Consider the following 16,023-nt stretch of genomic DNA (forward strand, 5'->3'; position numbering starts at 1 on the left):
CATTCAAACCTAGTGTTACAGCCAACATGCATGAGAACAAACTCTGAAAATGGCTGTAAAGGGAACAGGTAGCTGAATCTAATTGTTGCTGTTTTTTCTACTCACATACAAACACAAGAGTGGCACAAGGCAGACCTCCCAATGCCCTCAAATCAAAAAGCCAGCTGTCTTCTAAGCGCCACGTTCAACAGAGCCACAGCAGTGGTTTGTTCAGTTTCTTTATTGTTTATTAAAAATAACGGCACAAATACGGCAGTCCAATGCTTGCTGCCAGAGGACTGATGGGAAATCAGTGACTCCTAATATGCCGTCCTATGAGTCTCAAATGTACAAACAGCATACAAATAATCTACGATCGTGGTGGGCCCCAAGCAACTCACTGTAGAGTGGCATCACAACTAAAACAGTGTTTGCAAATGAATACAATCATTGTAAGCCCCCTGACACAAACATTGCTAACTGGTCCCTCCATCCAGACTGCATTAAAAACTAGACACAAACATTTCTGTCATGTTCATTCGCCTCTACATTTTTTTCCTCCCCCCTCTTCCGGTCAGCAGTTCACCCTTTTATGCATACCCAGAAAAGAGGCTGCCCCAAACTGCATGATGATGCTGTACCACATGACAAACAAAAACCTAAAACAAAAGTGTGCGTGTGCGTGAGGAGGGTGTACGTGTGGCCCTAACTCTAACACTACACTTTAATTTCATTATTCATTCTTCCTTTACTTACGACAAATGAATTGACTCATTGTGTGTGGGCCGTTCCTGTTGCCTCTTACCCAAGTCATTAACATGACCAGGTTTGATTTGTAGTCTGCTGTATTTGTTTTGGCTGGATATTCTGAGCAGTTTCTCCAGCAGGGGTCTGCCTTCTGCCTGGGGCCAGGCCACAGAGTTGTCCACAAAGTGATACCTGTGATCCACAGACTCCAGCAGGGCTTGGAAGGCTCCCGATGCCAGTCTTAGGTACTCCTCACCCTTGAGCCTAGCCCCGCTCACACGGTCACTGTGACTGAGGACCAGCAGGGTGTGACTCCTCCACCCTGGGCCCAGCAGCTCCTGGAGAAAACACACATACACACACATACATTACATATATGCATGTAGCAGACACTCTTATCAAGAGCGACTTCTAGCACAATAGAACATACACACACACACACACACACACATACAAACATACAAATATATGCATTCATGTGTACAGACATACATACACACACACACACAGTAAAAGTATGAAAAAATTGAGTGCCATAACTCTTATTGTGAAACAGAAAAAAGTCATAGTTACAGATTAGTCTTTTGGAATCTTCAGTTTCAGCAATCCTGACATCAGCTGTAAGCAAGTACTACAATCCAATTCCTAAATGAGATTCACCTTAAAAGTTTAAGGTCATTTTGATTGAAAGCGAGACTGCAAAGTTAGTTCAGGAAAAGGAAAACTCTGCAAGCAGGAGGAAGATCATCATGCTTCTTGGAATGAGAGGGCAAAACATGGGAAACTTATACCTGTGTTGAATATCTTGGACATAACAAACCCCAGTGTAAAAGGATAAGAGCACAGCAAAGTATCCCCATGAAACTTTGGTCATGCCTTTCAGGACTGATTCCTCAGAATAATTATTGCTAAATATTAATTTCACACTGCTGAAATGTCTGTGATAATGATTCCAGCTACGGTGGCCCCAAGCCAGGCTCCTCTTGCACTGCAATGAAAATGATTTCCACATGGGAGACATAGCATTCAGGAATGTCACTGTGTCCGAAGAGCTTTTTAGCATACTACAGATATTCTAAGGTTGGAAAAGCCAAGATGGCTGAGGCACAGACACACAAACACAAGCTCTGCACGCACGATACAGAGATACTTTTTCAACTACATCTAATACCAACAAATTTGTTATTTACCAGATTTTGGTTTGATCTGGTAAAATGAATCTGATCCTTCATGATTTGATGATACAAATGGTTCTGTTCGTTTTGCATTCATCATAGAACTGTAGCCCAAACAGCAGCAAGTGTCTGCTCAAAGATTCTTTTCCTATGTGTTTTGTTTTCATATCTATGTAAGGACACTGATGCTTCAATGGCAGATTAAAGTAACATAGCCAACGTCATATTTAAAACCAATTTAAAAAGATTTAAAAACCAAGGTATGTTGCTGTGTTTGATATGCACATTAATAGAACTGAGCACAAACAAATCATTTTACAGTGCTATGACGTGTATATGAATGTACATGTATGAATGAACTATATTTATCAATAATGTCCACTTCCCAATGGTTGTGTACTAACCTAATTCAAAGCCATGTGTGTGTCCCCTGGAGACAGTGTGTGCAGTATGTCTTCAACTCGACCCCTGATCTTCAACCTTACCAAAATGGCTGTAATTAACAAGGTTCTGAGGCTCCACGTGACACATGGTGATGCCAGTCATTTTGTATTTGGCCAACAGATGTGTCCCTTTGAAGGCATCCCTTGTGAATTGGGCTCTGCACGGGTTTGACATGCTTTGACTTTAATCTTCTTCGGTATCAGAGACCTCATTCCCTGAAAATGGTGTGACCCTGATGTTGCTGACATTTGATGCAGTGGAGCTGACAGTGTTGTCATTGCTATCCCCTCTCGGGAAAAAATATGAGATGACTTGACTCCTAGACAGATACACTGGAAGTCATAGTGCATTAGAGGTCAGCCTAGGCGTATTCTCTCTATATACCCTGCAATCTCACTATGCGGGTGTAGTTGTATGACCTTAATATCAGGGGATGGACTTCCAGCTGTCCTCCAGGAAATTAAAGTATGTACATTTAAGTAAAAAACAGCCTTTATGTTGAACATATTTAATGTGAAACTACTTTTTTTGCCTTCTCACAACCTTCTGGACTTGTCTTGAATTTAGTATTGAAACATGAAGACTTTCTACTTTGCATTTTGTTAAACTTCCTACTAAGGACTTGATACAGGCCCAGATTAAATCCAACCATAATATGCTCTGTCCTTAACAAAGTAAAAACATTTTCTTACACTTTCTTAGAAAATGTTTGGTGTCAATTTAAGTGACTGTTCAATTCATGACTAATAAAAAGTAGAAACAGTAACACTCGCTCAACTTAAAATGAGCACTTGATGCCAAATACAATGCAGACTGAATTGGGATATTTTAAATTTCTTGAACAGAGAGGCATTCCCTCACCTCAGCCAGGTGAACGAGCTGGTGGTCATCCTCACAGATGGGGACATCAGCCCGCGTGACCAGGACCAGCATGTGCACTCCCTCAGGGAACACCTTCTCCGCGGCTGTCGCCACGTCCTGCTTCACCCGCTCCGAACTCAGGAGGCAGTTGGGGTAGGCGGGGGTGTCCAGCACCTGGAGACGCAGTGCCGTCTCCACCCCCTGCCGTCGCAGGAATCCCGGGAAGTTCTTCCAGCAGAGCCGGCACTCCCGCGTCACGGCCCCCGGAGAGAGCCGGCTCTGAAACTCGTAGCTTCCTAGGAGGGTGTTTCCGGTGGCGCTCTTGCCCGCCTGGGGCCTACCCAGGAGGAGAACATTGAGGCACAGCAGCCCCTGCTCTGGCGGGTCCATTGCTGTCCTTCAATCTGTCACTAGGAGCAGTCAATCAAGATTTTACTGCCACTGTCATAAGTACTTTTCAATCAATTGAATTAATTCCCCCAAAAGTTTCAATAGGAATTGTTAAGGAGCATTTATTAAAGCTCTTACTGAATTACTTGAAAATTCAAGTTCAATTTAAGTTCAATTCTTGAAAATTCCCCCCAATACACTGGTTCTGATTTCTTTGGCATTTCCATTGGCAATGTTTTCTGATCTGACACAATTGTCACTCTTTTGTAAGTTTTAAGAAAAATCAATATATCCTGACCATAATGATGGTTTACCAAGTTTTACTGTAATTAAACAATCCAAAGGCTTTCCAGTAAAGGAAGACTCCATGTAAAAGCAGCACAGACTATGCATGTATGACCCACACGTACAGTATAACACAAGGAGAAAAAGGAAGTGACAAGTCGAGGTGACAAGTCCAACTGATGACTTAAATCAGATATTTGAACCTCAGTAATGAAACTAATTCCCTATTTTCTTTAAGCACCAGCCAGCTATGGTTATATCTGTGAAGATTTTTGGAATACTCTTCATTATTTGAAGGGAAGGAGGAGTGGAACTCAATTTACGCATCAGAATGCTTTGAAAATTTTCCAACAAGCTGTGCAATTACAGGTGTTTTGAAAGAGATCTCAAATCTCAAAGCCAGTTCTTTCTTTACAAACCCTGGCTGAACCCAAGGTATCCCTGACCATTGCAACATAATAGTACATTGTGCGCAATCGTTCTGATGCCAGCTGTTATTTATTGGGCAGACAGAACATAAGCACATTATGATTTTGTTGACTTAAGTCCCATGAACTAAATTCCATTTACTTTGCGTTGTGAGAACAAAAATAGACTATTCAACAGCATCAACTTTGTCTCATGACTGACCATTTCAAATAAGCTACAGTATATTGTAGAACATTTAGTATTTTGTAAATTTGCTATTTTTAAACAGTCTGAATTGACAAGTTCATAACTCTAGATTATGTGATTGGAAATTCCAATTAAGTGATTTTCACCTGCTATATAATACATAGTGTACAATGACTGTACGTATATAATATACAGTGTACAAGAACTGTAGTAAAGACTTGATGTAATATGAAGCATGATCTACACAGCTTACCTTTGACTGCTACCTGTGAAGGTGGAAATGCAAGTGCGTGCCTGACTCCTGTGTCCTGTTCTACAACACTCATGTGTACCTGCTTGTGATAGCTCCCCTTTATTTGCACTAGTTACTGGTTCACTAAATTCCCCATCTGCCTTTATCGTCACTGTACCACTCACTCACTTTGCAGTCTGTGTTCTTATCAGTAGAGAGCTGTAAAAAGGGTAAACAACCACTTTACAGCTTCTTCATTTAGCTGGGTTGCTGAATCATTGTTTTGACATTTGCTTGAACAATTGTCTGATATCCCCACCTTCTTTGTCACGATGTACTGTACATTTATATGAAATATTTAGATTGGTGTCATACCTGCTTGCTCTGTGTACAAAATCACAATTACTCTTGCTATTTTTACCTCACTATGGATGTTCTGCATATTGGTTCTACAATAAACACCCTTCCTGTTGCTGTTAGACTTACCATAGGCTTACTATGGTTTGATATCAAGGAAATTCTTCAGAATAACCAATTTCTGTTTACATCACAGTGACTCTTCTGGAAAACAGTGATGTGCTGGGGCAATACCCACATTTGTTTTTAAAGAAGAACAGTAGGAAATGGCACCTTGAAGTCATAATTCTTCCATGTCAGGACACCACACAAAGGTAAGATAAAAAAAAAGCTTAAAGCTGATTCTGAGGTAGATCTCTATGATCATGCCAGATCATCCCCCATGGAAAGAGAATACATTGATTCCAAAGCACTGGACATGCCTGCAAGCGAAGGACATGCTTTTAATTTGTGAAAAATCTTGGAAATGTAAGCTGAGACAGAAAAAACGGAGGGGACTTCAATCTGGGGTCTATTTTCAGGTCAAGTGGCATGTGATGTATCCAGAAACTCACTTATAACCACAAAGAAAATTGATTCATGTATATGTGCACATACATGTATCACATGTGTAATATGTACATTATATTCAGTGTTCCATTTTTATTTTTCTCAGGTAAAAAAAGCAGCATTTGACAAACATTTGCAATTACCTGTTATCCACAAAACATCTCAAAATAAAGTGTAAATGTGTAAAGTGTAAATGAAAGGAAGAATCTGAAACCAGTTTTTGCTCTGTTTCTATTTCTATCTGCTCTACAATTCTGACTATTGCAACACAGAATTTCTACCAATAACCGCACCAACAGTAACCACAGCTCTAACGCCTTGCTCTTCAGCCATATTGACATTCTGAAAGAGGATTGATGAAGAGATTAGTGACGCCCTGTACTGGACTTCATCCTGCTCTAAAGGAATTCCTTCAAAGGGAGGCCCTCATTTGAGCATGCAGATTTGATTGTCTAAAACTGTAAGCGGTCAACATTTAGAAACACACCCTTTTAAAAATGGACCAAGCAATTTTTGTGATGCAAATACTAAAGTATGTACAAGAAAAATTGAAAACTGCTTTGACATTTTGTGAGCCTGGAATCTGGAAAACATTGTTGGTACAAAAAAAAAACAAACAGGACACAATACTCTACGCAAGGCAACTCTGTCAGCTGACACTTCTGGGGAGTGGTAGAGGAATGCCTCTAGGACATCTCTGTGAATTGTTTCACACTCTGGCAAAAGGTTTACTGTTATGTTCACAGGACATCTGTCAGATGTAGTACTACTGCTTGGGATGACAATTGTGATTTATCAGTTAAAAACTCTATTCCTACATGTAACATCTTAATTTTGCCTTCAGCTCAGATGAAATGTAGATGTCTGCTCTTGAAGTTACATTTATTTATTCCAGTGTATAGCGTACGTTTGCAGGCTTGTTTCAGAGTGTTGCGGTTCTGCTCAGATGAAGTTCTGTTCAGATCTACTCTATGAAGCAAGTGGAATGTTTATCCCTCCATCTCTTTTATGCTGAGAAGTATTTATTTTTATTTACTTTTTATACAGCTCATCGGAATTGTTGCGTGATTTCAATTATTTTGCGTGTCTCAAATTTGTTGTATTACAGGAATATGAAAAAATATACAAATAAAAACACCCAATAAATGAATTTTTAAAAATCCTACAGATTTTGGAAATATGTCAACAAGAAGTGAACAAAGTTGCCAGGTACAGGATCTGATAAGTGATTTTTTGCTGCCATAAAGTATCAGATAGTAGTAAGCTGCTCCTGTTAGTGCTCTTTATTTCAGAGGAAGTTCAAACTGCAGTTAAATTGTTGAGGATATCACCATGGTGACCACATGAGGGCAGAGCCCACCATTGCAAGAGAATCCATAGATTCAATACATCTTTTTTTTACCAACATATGTTTTTGTGGACATGCACATTGCTATGAATATATAGTGGTCATTTACTGATTCAGTTCCACAGCCAGAGGGATTGTAATTGAGAAGGGTTTACTGTCTTTGAAAGTGAGTCTTTAGCTCATTTCATAGCTTATTCCATGGCCTTTAACTCTTGTCCACTTAAACCATGTTTTTATAGAAGGAACTTTACATCATCTCTCCTTAAACTGCATATTGTGCAATGCCAGATGTTTTGTGGTTACATCACTTTATCTAGTTTTAAAAAAACAATTTACACAATGCATTTCTTGAATGCTTAGTATTAGTATTAGCACATCATTGTACAAGCTATATGAATTACATGAAATTCATAAAAACTTCTGCACCCTTTAACAAAAACCTTGTGCCCTAATCCCACAATAAGATTCAAAATCCTCTTAGTATCATAGTATGCTCTAGTTCAGTTTCCTTAAAGGTCTTCTTATATCTTAAAGATGTTCCTACAGGATATTTGCATCTGTCTATGGGACTGTACTAGATCTTAGCCATTTGCTGCAGGATATAGGAGTATATAACTTCAAATCATTGAACAGGCATAAAGTGAGGCTTTTCACACATAACTGGTCCTGAATGGGTCGAAGGCATAAAACACAACTGCAAACACTACTACTGAGGGAATGTTTAAAGAGTGTCCTCTCTCTCCTTTCAAGTCAGGATGTTTTTTGTTTTGTTTTAGTTTTGCTTTCTCTCATTATATGCAGCATACAGGAATTCACAGACCGCTCTTTGCAACATGTGATCACAGAAGCAGAACTGAAGTTATGGCTGCCTCTGGTAAGCTGTGAAAGTGTAGGTTCAGCATCCTCATTCCCTTCGGTTTCTCTACAGCACAGGAATGAATGTGGACTCTCAGATGCAGCACAACGTTGCATTTCCATGTTTAGGGTGAATCCTGTATGGATATTGGAGGCATGCATTCTGATACATGCAAGCCCTCATACTATATGTAAGGATGCATTGATTATAATGGATGCTTTCATTTTACATGTAGGTGTGCACTCATCAGACTCCTACCTACTGGACAGCTGTCTGAACAATCAAGGGGGCATGGATCTCTAATTCTTTATTCCAGCTTTGTGTAAGATTGTGCTGGCCAGCAATTGTCCTCAAGCTATGTCAGAGCACACTATGAGAAAGTGCATTTGCAGCAGATTCTGCAATAGCAACCACTTCCCATGCTGTTTGCTGTCAGATTTTGATGTTAGGAACCTGCAAGTTCTTCTATATGTGAGGAACTGTTCACGCTTAGCTGGAGATTGATTGCTACACATGGAACTCCAGATTGAACGGCACTTGTGCATGAGAGACCTTTTGTCCTGAACATCAAATTCCATGCAGTTTAAGATTAGCCCTGCTTACCAGTCAGTAAATCAGCCTCGTTCAAGCAGCATTTCATTTGATATACAGCTTGAAGGTGAGACTAGGATAATGATTGGCTGTCGGAGAAAGGAGGTGGGGTTTTCTTAACCTATCAGATACAATATAAAAATGACCTTTTTCTTTCATTTGCGCATCATCATGCGTGTGACACTGCTTTTGAGGAAACTTTGCACAAATGTGATTGGCTGAGATTTTACTGCACAAACATTGATCAAAGGCACACTCTTTCACATTCACAACAGGTCATCCTGTTGAGCACTGTGAATGGAAATCATACTCCTGAAAAATCCTGTTTCACTGAAACTGTCAGCAGCTGTTACTACCACGGTGCTACAATGGTGTGTGTACCACACTGTATGTCTGTCTGATGTGAAACTACAAGGACAAGGGTGAACATAAAAGCAACATCAGAATTCCCAAATCTCTCTTAGCATGGCATTTTTTTATGCAAAATGCAAGTGCTAACACCTGCTTTATAGAGGTGATTAACATGCTAACATGTGGTTTGCACTTAAGATGGGTCTCAGTCATAAAAATGAAATACTTAGTGAATGGGCCCCATTTATTAAATTATCTTCAGTGTGCAGCATGTTTATCAGTGCCTATTGAAATGAATAACTGTGAGTGTGTATGTACCAAGGGCAAAAGTGCACTGTGATAATATCCCCAATTATTATATTAATATTACCCATTACAGCTCCATAGAGAATCCCATTCTCTTTTTAATAAGCCAACTGTCACCTTTTCATCTGCAAAGTGCACACACAATCCTACAGTACATTTTTTGCCATAATTGTATTTATGAAAGTATAGTATCCATTCCTAGCCAAACCCGGAAAAAGAACAGACTAATTTATATGACACCCTGACATTAAGAGATTATAGATCTGCACATCTTGGTTCTGGAATGAATTTGTCTTTCAGCAGGCTGTAGATTTTTGGGTTTCAGGAACGTCTTTACATAACACACAAGTTTCAGCATCCAAAAGCTATTTTCAAGCACAAAGGACTTTCATGGATTGCCTTAATTTGTCTTTCCACAACACAGTGCAGAGTCAATGAGATTGTATTCTCCAAAGACCACTCTAACCTTTGGGGAAGTCCCAAGGGAAAGTTTGAGGTTAAGAACATAATTATTTTAAAACAAGGGCACTGCTATCCTGTATTTTTTATAGACCAAATACATGTTGAAATTGTAAATGAATTTGGGACAAATGAAAGCAAAAGGACTGTTCATGTCATCTGTTTCATGTTACTGATATCCAACGGCCCTTACTGACAAGAGAGATGTCTCCTCATGCCTTGCCTTAAATTTTCCTCAGAGTTTCTAGTCCAGACTGGAGATGGCTTATCAGTGTGCTCATTCTGGCTTTGCACCTACTTTGATGGCGTCATGCTCTTTATGAGTAACATGTCTAAGAACAGTGGGGTTTCCATTTAAAGAAGACAACTGGGGGCTGCAACAGGCCTCTGTAGAACTAAGAGTCGGGCCCTTGGGATATCTGGCAGAAAGAGCCACAATGAGTTCTGACTGCTTACAAGTACATACATCTCTGCCACCTCATCTCAACACAAATAATTCATCTACAACTTCATATGACAACAAACAGCCAAATCTGGAACATTCTCCGCTTTCTTTTTGCAAATAAATTTGCTGTGCAACATTACAGTAATTGCAGAAAAAGAATAAATTCCCTGTTACAAAATGTCTTAACATACAAATAATACTGCTCACTATTGGTCTGCTATGTTTGGATAGTCTACTGTAAGATGACATCATCTGATCATTCTCAGACTAAAGCATCTCATCATAGCTGGCTTAAAAATAATTAGTTCAACTTACAATGCAGAAAAGCTAATACACTACATGCACAGCCACCATTTATTTACCAAAATGGAATAACTCCTTTGTTATCTGTGAAAGTTAAGGACAAATACGTATTGATTTCAGGGGAAAGTCTCCCTTTTACCCTTAAAAGCACAACTCCCTGTCTGACCAAATATATGGCTATGACGGCAAGAAATTATGAGTAAAAACAGACATATAAAAGTATGTTTAAATTCATGTGAAGGCATTTTTCAGATATATGCCATTCGTGAACTGCTGGGGTGCGCAACAGCTCTGGAGCTCTGTATTTGTCAAACCCATTATAACTGCATGTTCTTCTTCTCGTAAAAGCCATTTCCAAATATCACTATATGAGACCAGCAACAGGAAAATTACCACTTAGACAATTAAAACCACACTGAAACAATGATAATCAAGTCCAAATAGTGCTGTCAGAAACTGCATAAAAATACATAGATGTATTATGATCCATGCCTTTATCTAGTGATGAGTTAAATCAATTTCCCAATTTTCATACATGTCACTGATTTCTGGTGTTTGGAAACCAAAGAAAGATTCATCAGCTAGATGCATTTTTCATGTGACTTGGTAATGACAGAAAACAAAACAACTCAATTTTGTTACGTTTGGAGGATTGTGGTTACATTTACACTGAAGGATCAAAGCTGTTAAATATTAATATCATATCAGGTCACAAACATGATAGCAAGCCAAGATATAGTATGAATCTACCGTCAAGAGGGTCCTCTTTCTTGGTGGGGGTTTCCGCTCAGAATATGACTCAGCGTTAGTCCTCAATGATCCCCAGCTATACACAGCTTTTACAAAGAACCTCACTTCCTGTTATTAGACTGTCATTCACCTTCCCTTGTATACCATATTTGGGCCTGAATTCTGTCAATTAGTTTTCAGATTTGTCAGATCCAGAGTGCTTCCTCATCTCACAAAATGGTTTTCCTGTTACTCAAGATAATAACAGTAACCCTTGATTCTGTAATAATATCCGTAACCCTTATTTGTTAACCTTACACTCAGACTGGTGCCTATCTCAGATAGCGAATCCCCTCAAAGCAGACATCTAATCTTCATCATCATTTGTTTCTTCTCCCTATGCAGATGGCTTCTTGCACAACAGCTAAAACAGTCAGGTCAAAAGTTCAGCATCACCATGTCAACGGAGGCTCACAGCCTTAGTTTGTGTGACACTCAAATAATTACAGCAATTGCAAGGTGACTCAATATTTTTCAAGGCTTGGCTGAAGAAATATGCTGAACCTGCCATGTGATTGTACAAGGATGTATTATAGAAATTTACCCTATGGCATCTTCCTACAAAATGCAATAAAAAGCAAGATTTTGGCATGTTTTGATGTGGTACCAATGTACCAATAGATACATTTTTATTGACCCAAGGTTTTTCATACACTGTCATAACTCTTATTTTTGCCAACTTGTCTGACAACAAATATCACATTGAAGTAAGTTATTAATGAAAAAAGGAAACAAGATATACAGCATATACCCATCAGTAATTTTATATACCATACTTTAACATTAGTAGGGTGATTTGATTCCAAATATGTACTTTAGATAGATCCAAACAGATACTTTAGATATTAGATATTGTACCCACCACCCAATCAGTGATTCACTCTCCAACACTGAGAAAATTTGACCGTTCTTCCAATGCCAAACAAAAAAGCTTATGTGTAACCTTTCTATGTGAATTTCTGTTTAATAGCAGCAACTGGCACTTTTAAGAATATCAGTGCATTGTTGGCTGGGCTTTGTAATGTCCTCTTTGTGAAACTTTTTAGAAACTTTGCTTGGCCAAGCAGAAAATTTTTGTGTTGGCTTTTTGTACAGGGCCCTCCATGAATGCCTTACCTTTTCATCTACTTACTAATCTCATCAAAGTGTATGAGATATTTCTTTGAAGGTATAGCAATGCCTGAATTTCACAAACAGTTCATACATAATTTCTCCTCTCCATGATGGTAAACACAAATGTTTTCAGGCTACCAAACTGTAAGGCTTTCCAGTGAAGTTGATAATATTAGGCCTGGCATGAAACTCAACATATGATGGCTCTAATTACAAATCCTTTCTCAGTTAAAAATTCTCTTTTTCTCCCACAGCTGTCAGTATGTACACTAACAGTGTGTCCATTCCCCACACTAACCTAACCCCCATCTTGCTAGCAAGAATTTCCTCATTTAACCACTTCCTATATCAGTGAGTTGTTTGCAGTTATTAACTTCTTATGTTGTTAGTAAAGAGAGTAAGAAGCAATGCTAGCCAAACCTTTATGCAATAATGGCTCGTCTAAGTTCACTGACGTGAGGCTTATCCTCTAAGTCACAGTGCGCTGACTCAGTGGCACTCCTCCGTGCAATGTCCCTAAACCTGACAAAGCCACTTGATTTGTTCTCACAGTAAAAGCTCCCCACCTTGCGAGAGAAGCTAAAAGCAAAGCTCCTAATCTCCTCAGTGTTCTGAGGAACAGAGAAGTCTCTTTAGGTAGTACAGCAGAAAGCAGCAGAAAACACCTTGGCATTTCAACATTTGTTGATTTCATCAAGAAGTGGATTACTAAGCACATTGCTCATTAGGAAAGCATTGCCTTTTCTCTAACTGACTTTTTCAGAATATGCCTGTTCAAATCTCACAAGACTGCAGATTTCACAGTGACTTTTTTTACTGCTTGGCTGTGTCAAATGTCTAACACATGTACGAATGTCAGGGGGTTGCAACAGCTGTGTGCGAGTTAATGGTGTTATTAGCAAAACGAGGCCCCATCCTCTTTCAGAGTCAGCATAGGAAACTCTGTGCTTTGACGACAGCCTCCTCATTGGTTTCACTCTATACGGATGATTCAGCTAAGTAAGTTATGTCACCACAAGACAGTTTCCTCCTATTCCAAACTGAAAGTAAATCTACTGCAAACAGGTTTATGCGCTTTCCCATCAAGCTGTTTGTCACGTCAGAGTCAAAAGGGCATTTTTGGAAGGGGGTTCTGGGTAAAAAAAAAAAAAATCACCTACTCATAGAAAGATCTGTTCAGCCAGCAGTTGAGAGGACTGAACCACAGAATGTAAACACACCTGAGGTTTCTGGGTTCAAAGTGATTTGAGTTATTTGTTGACCTCCTGATTAGAAAAACCAGCAAGTAAAATGCTTTGTTAATGAGCACAGAATGAATTTTACTTTGAGATCATCCTTCCCACAAAAACCAAATGACCTGATTTATTCCCCTCCTTGCTTGTGGTTTGTCCATAATTTTGAATGACAAATTTAAGTAACGTTTTAGTTTTCTTTTGCTTACACAACACTGTCAGTTATTTTCAGTAACCACCAAACTCGTAATGTAGTGCAGGAGTTTTCAAACTAGTCCAGGCCAATTATTCCAAAGTTAAGGATTCAAAATTACAATCAGGATGTTGTAATGAATGTTATTTACTTGAAACAGCATGCCGTAAAAACACTTTGCTGAGACACACCGCTTTCAATTATTGTTATCCAGCTAATTTAAATGTACAACTGTTTACACTGAGTTGAATGAGTTCATTCAGAGCTTTATTTTCCTCTCCCATATTTTGAGGGGTTTAAGTGAGAATGGCCAGAAGTTTGAACATAAAGTTCAAAGTTCAGTATGTAGCTAGGTTAATTGTCAGTGGGTCATAGTCTATTAGTTACAGTATACAAATAAGGCCCATATTTAAAAATATTCTCTGAGGTTTTATGGCAATCAACAGCTGTCATGGGTTAATTCGCAATAAACTTGATACATCTTACCCTGAGATCTTTTAGTCTTACCTTATGAATGACTGATATGATGTTGATAACAAACTGAAACAGTAGCGGAAAGATAGACTCCATAAAACATTTGATTAAGACTTTTTCACATTCGGTTATTCTATTTCTGTATTCACTCAAACCATTTGAGACACTGACAACTGTTAGTGTTTTAATATATGGAAATTATATTCACATTTCTTTAATTGGTATTAGTTTGCAATGCATCCCTCTTCTTTCCAGACACAACCTGACTGATGATGGTGATGATGAACCTGACTGAACTCTTAAAAGAATCATGTAAATTTCTATAGACAAATGTTTAGACAAGTCAGTAATTTCACTTCCAAACACTCCTCTAATATTTTGGGCGGCTTTAACCAAGAATGCCTACAATTAATTGTATACAATGCTAAACGGAATGTACATGAAGGATAACCTGCAATGTGCCACGTTAATGTGCTTGCTAATGTGCAGAAGCAACATGGTCTATGTTCAGTAAATATTCTCCCACTTTTTATTGTACTCAGCAGCCTGTTAGCAATTAACACCCACTAAACATTTGATAAATCTTCCCTTGTGCTGCCAAACATATGTTTCTCCTCGCCCCACCTTGTGAATGACTGATACAACACTGTAGACAAACTTGAACATCAGTGGACAGTGGAAATAAATCCACTCTCAATGTATGCCATCAAAAACACTTTACTGAGACTTTCCCATGTACAGTTATTCTGCTTCAGCAAACATTGGTGCAATTACATACTCCTGCTGAAGTACATCTCCATATTGTCTGATACTAACCTGAACTTAAACTCTGTGTACTAAGATGTGCCTACACTCTGTGTTGCACTCTATAAGTTGTTTTCCTTTGTTTTCTTTTTAAAAACGTGTAAGTTGCTTCGGATAAACGTGTCTGCCAAATGAATAAATATATTGCAAATGCAAATTGGAAGTGCAAAATCTGTCCTGATAACAATGTTTCAAATGTAAGAAACAAATTAATCTCATGGTGTAATAATGACAGATCTACACTTTTACATGAGATGATTTCAAACCCAATGAACATTACATTATACCTTAAGCATCATGCCCCGTGTTGTGAGCTGTTTGTCCAAACATGCATCAAACAAATGAAACATCTGTGAAATTCACATTCTATAGAAGTGCACACAATGGATTATATCTCATCACACAGGAGAGGCAGATTAAGCTGCAAAATAACATGATAAAGGAAGAAAAGAAAACCAAGAGAACAATCAGATTATAGGAGTTGAATAAAGGCTTAGTTTGAGATAACAATGCAATGTAAATCATTTCCTTCCTTATGTGTACAGATTCTAGATAAATGTACACATTGTGTTTGTCTGCTAACATCAGTTAACATCCTCCAGCCTTGAAATGGCCTAAAATGGCTTCTGCACAGATGTATGTGAGTCCATGTTACATATTTGCCCCAAATATAGTGCAGTTAAATGTTTCTCTTTTTCTTCAAGGATACATGTATATCTAGCCTGAGCTTGTTAATGTTCTTTGTCTGGAAAAAGTAAGTAGGCTGAATGTTTGAAAATGAATTCCAGTGGAAGTTATTAATTGGATGTACCAAGCACATAAGTTTTGAATCATTACAAGGCTTGCAAAAAAAGATTGGTACATCCAACCTGAAACCTTCCCATTTTTAATGTTTCATTTATTACTTTTTTTCTAGTGTAGTCAATATATGATTATGTTTTGTAATTAAACTTCACATCACCCACTAAACATGTCACATTTTAGGAGCCTCAGCAAATCTGGCTTGCTATTAAGTCACTGAGCTGTCAAAGTCCTGGAGGAAGAAGCCTTCAAGACAAATCATTTCTAAAACTGTCCACCCATACTGGTAAATACACCCTTAATTTCTCTGTATCTTTATTTTTT

The 16,023-nt window shown here is 38.5% G+C and overlaps 1 protein-coding gene across 1 annotated transcript; it reads right to left on the bottom strand.

Annotated features, from left to right (window-relative positions):
- Positions 1-687: 687 nt before the first annotated feature.
- On the bottom strand, positions 688-3,604 carry LOC118793632 (GTPase IMAP family member GIMD1-like). Its single transcript, XM_036551860.1, has 2 exons — positions 3,207-3,604; positions 688-1,064 (listed from the first exon to the last, which is right to left on the bottom strand). Exons 1-2 carry the CDS (start codon positions 3,594-3,596, stop codon positions 732-734), a joined length of 723 nt encoding a protein of 240 aa, XP_036407753.1. The 5' UTR covers positions 3,597-3,604; the 3' UTR covers positions 688-731.
- Between the last annotated feature and the right edge of the window lie 12,419 nt (positions 3,605-16,023).

Source organism: Megalops cyprinoides, chromosome 18, assembly GCF_013368585.1.
Source record: "Megalops cyprinoides isolate fMegCyp1 chromosome 18, fMegCyp1.pri, whole genome shotgun sequence".
NCBI classification, from domain to species: domain Eukaryota; kingdom Metazoa; phylum Chordata; class Actinopteri; order Elopiformes; family Megalopidae; genus Megalops; species Megalops cyprinoides.

Excerpts from the sequence above, each read along its gene's own strand:
- LOC118793632 (XM_036551860.1), bottom strand. The coding sequence starts at position 3,596 with ATGGACCCGCCAGAGCAGGGGCTGCTGTGCCTCAATGTTCTCCTCCTG. Across the intron at positions 1,065-3,206 it reads AGCTCGTTCACCTGGCTGAG|GAGCTGCTGGGCCCAGGGTG; the intron begins GTGAGGGAATGC and ends TGTTTTCTCCAG.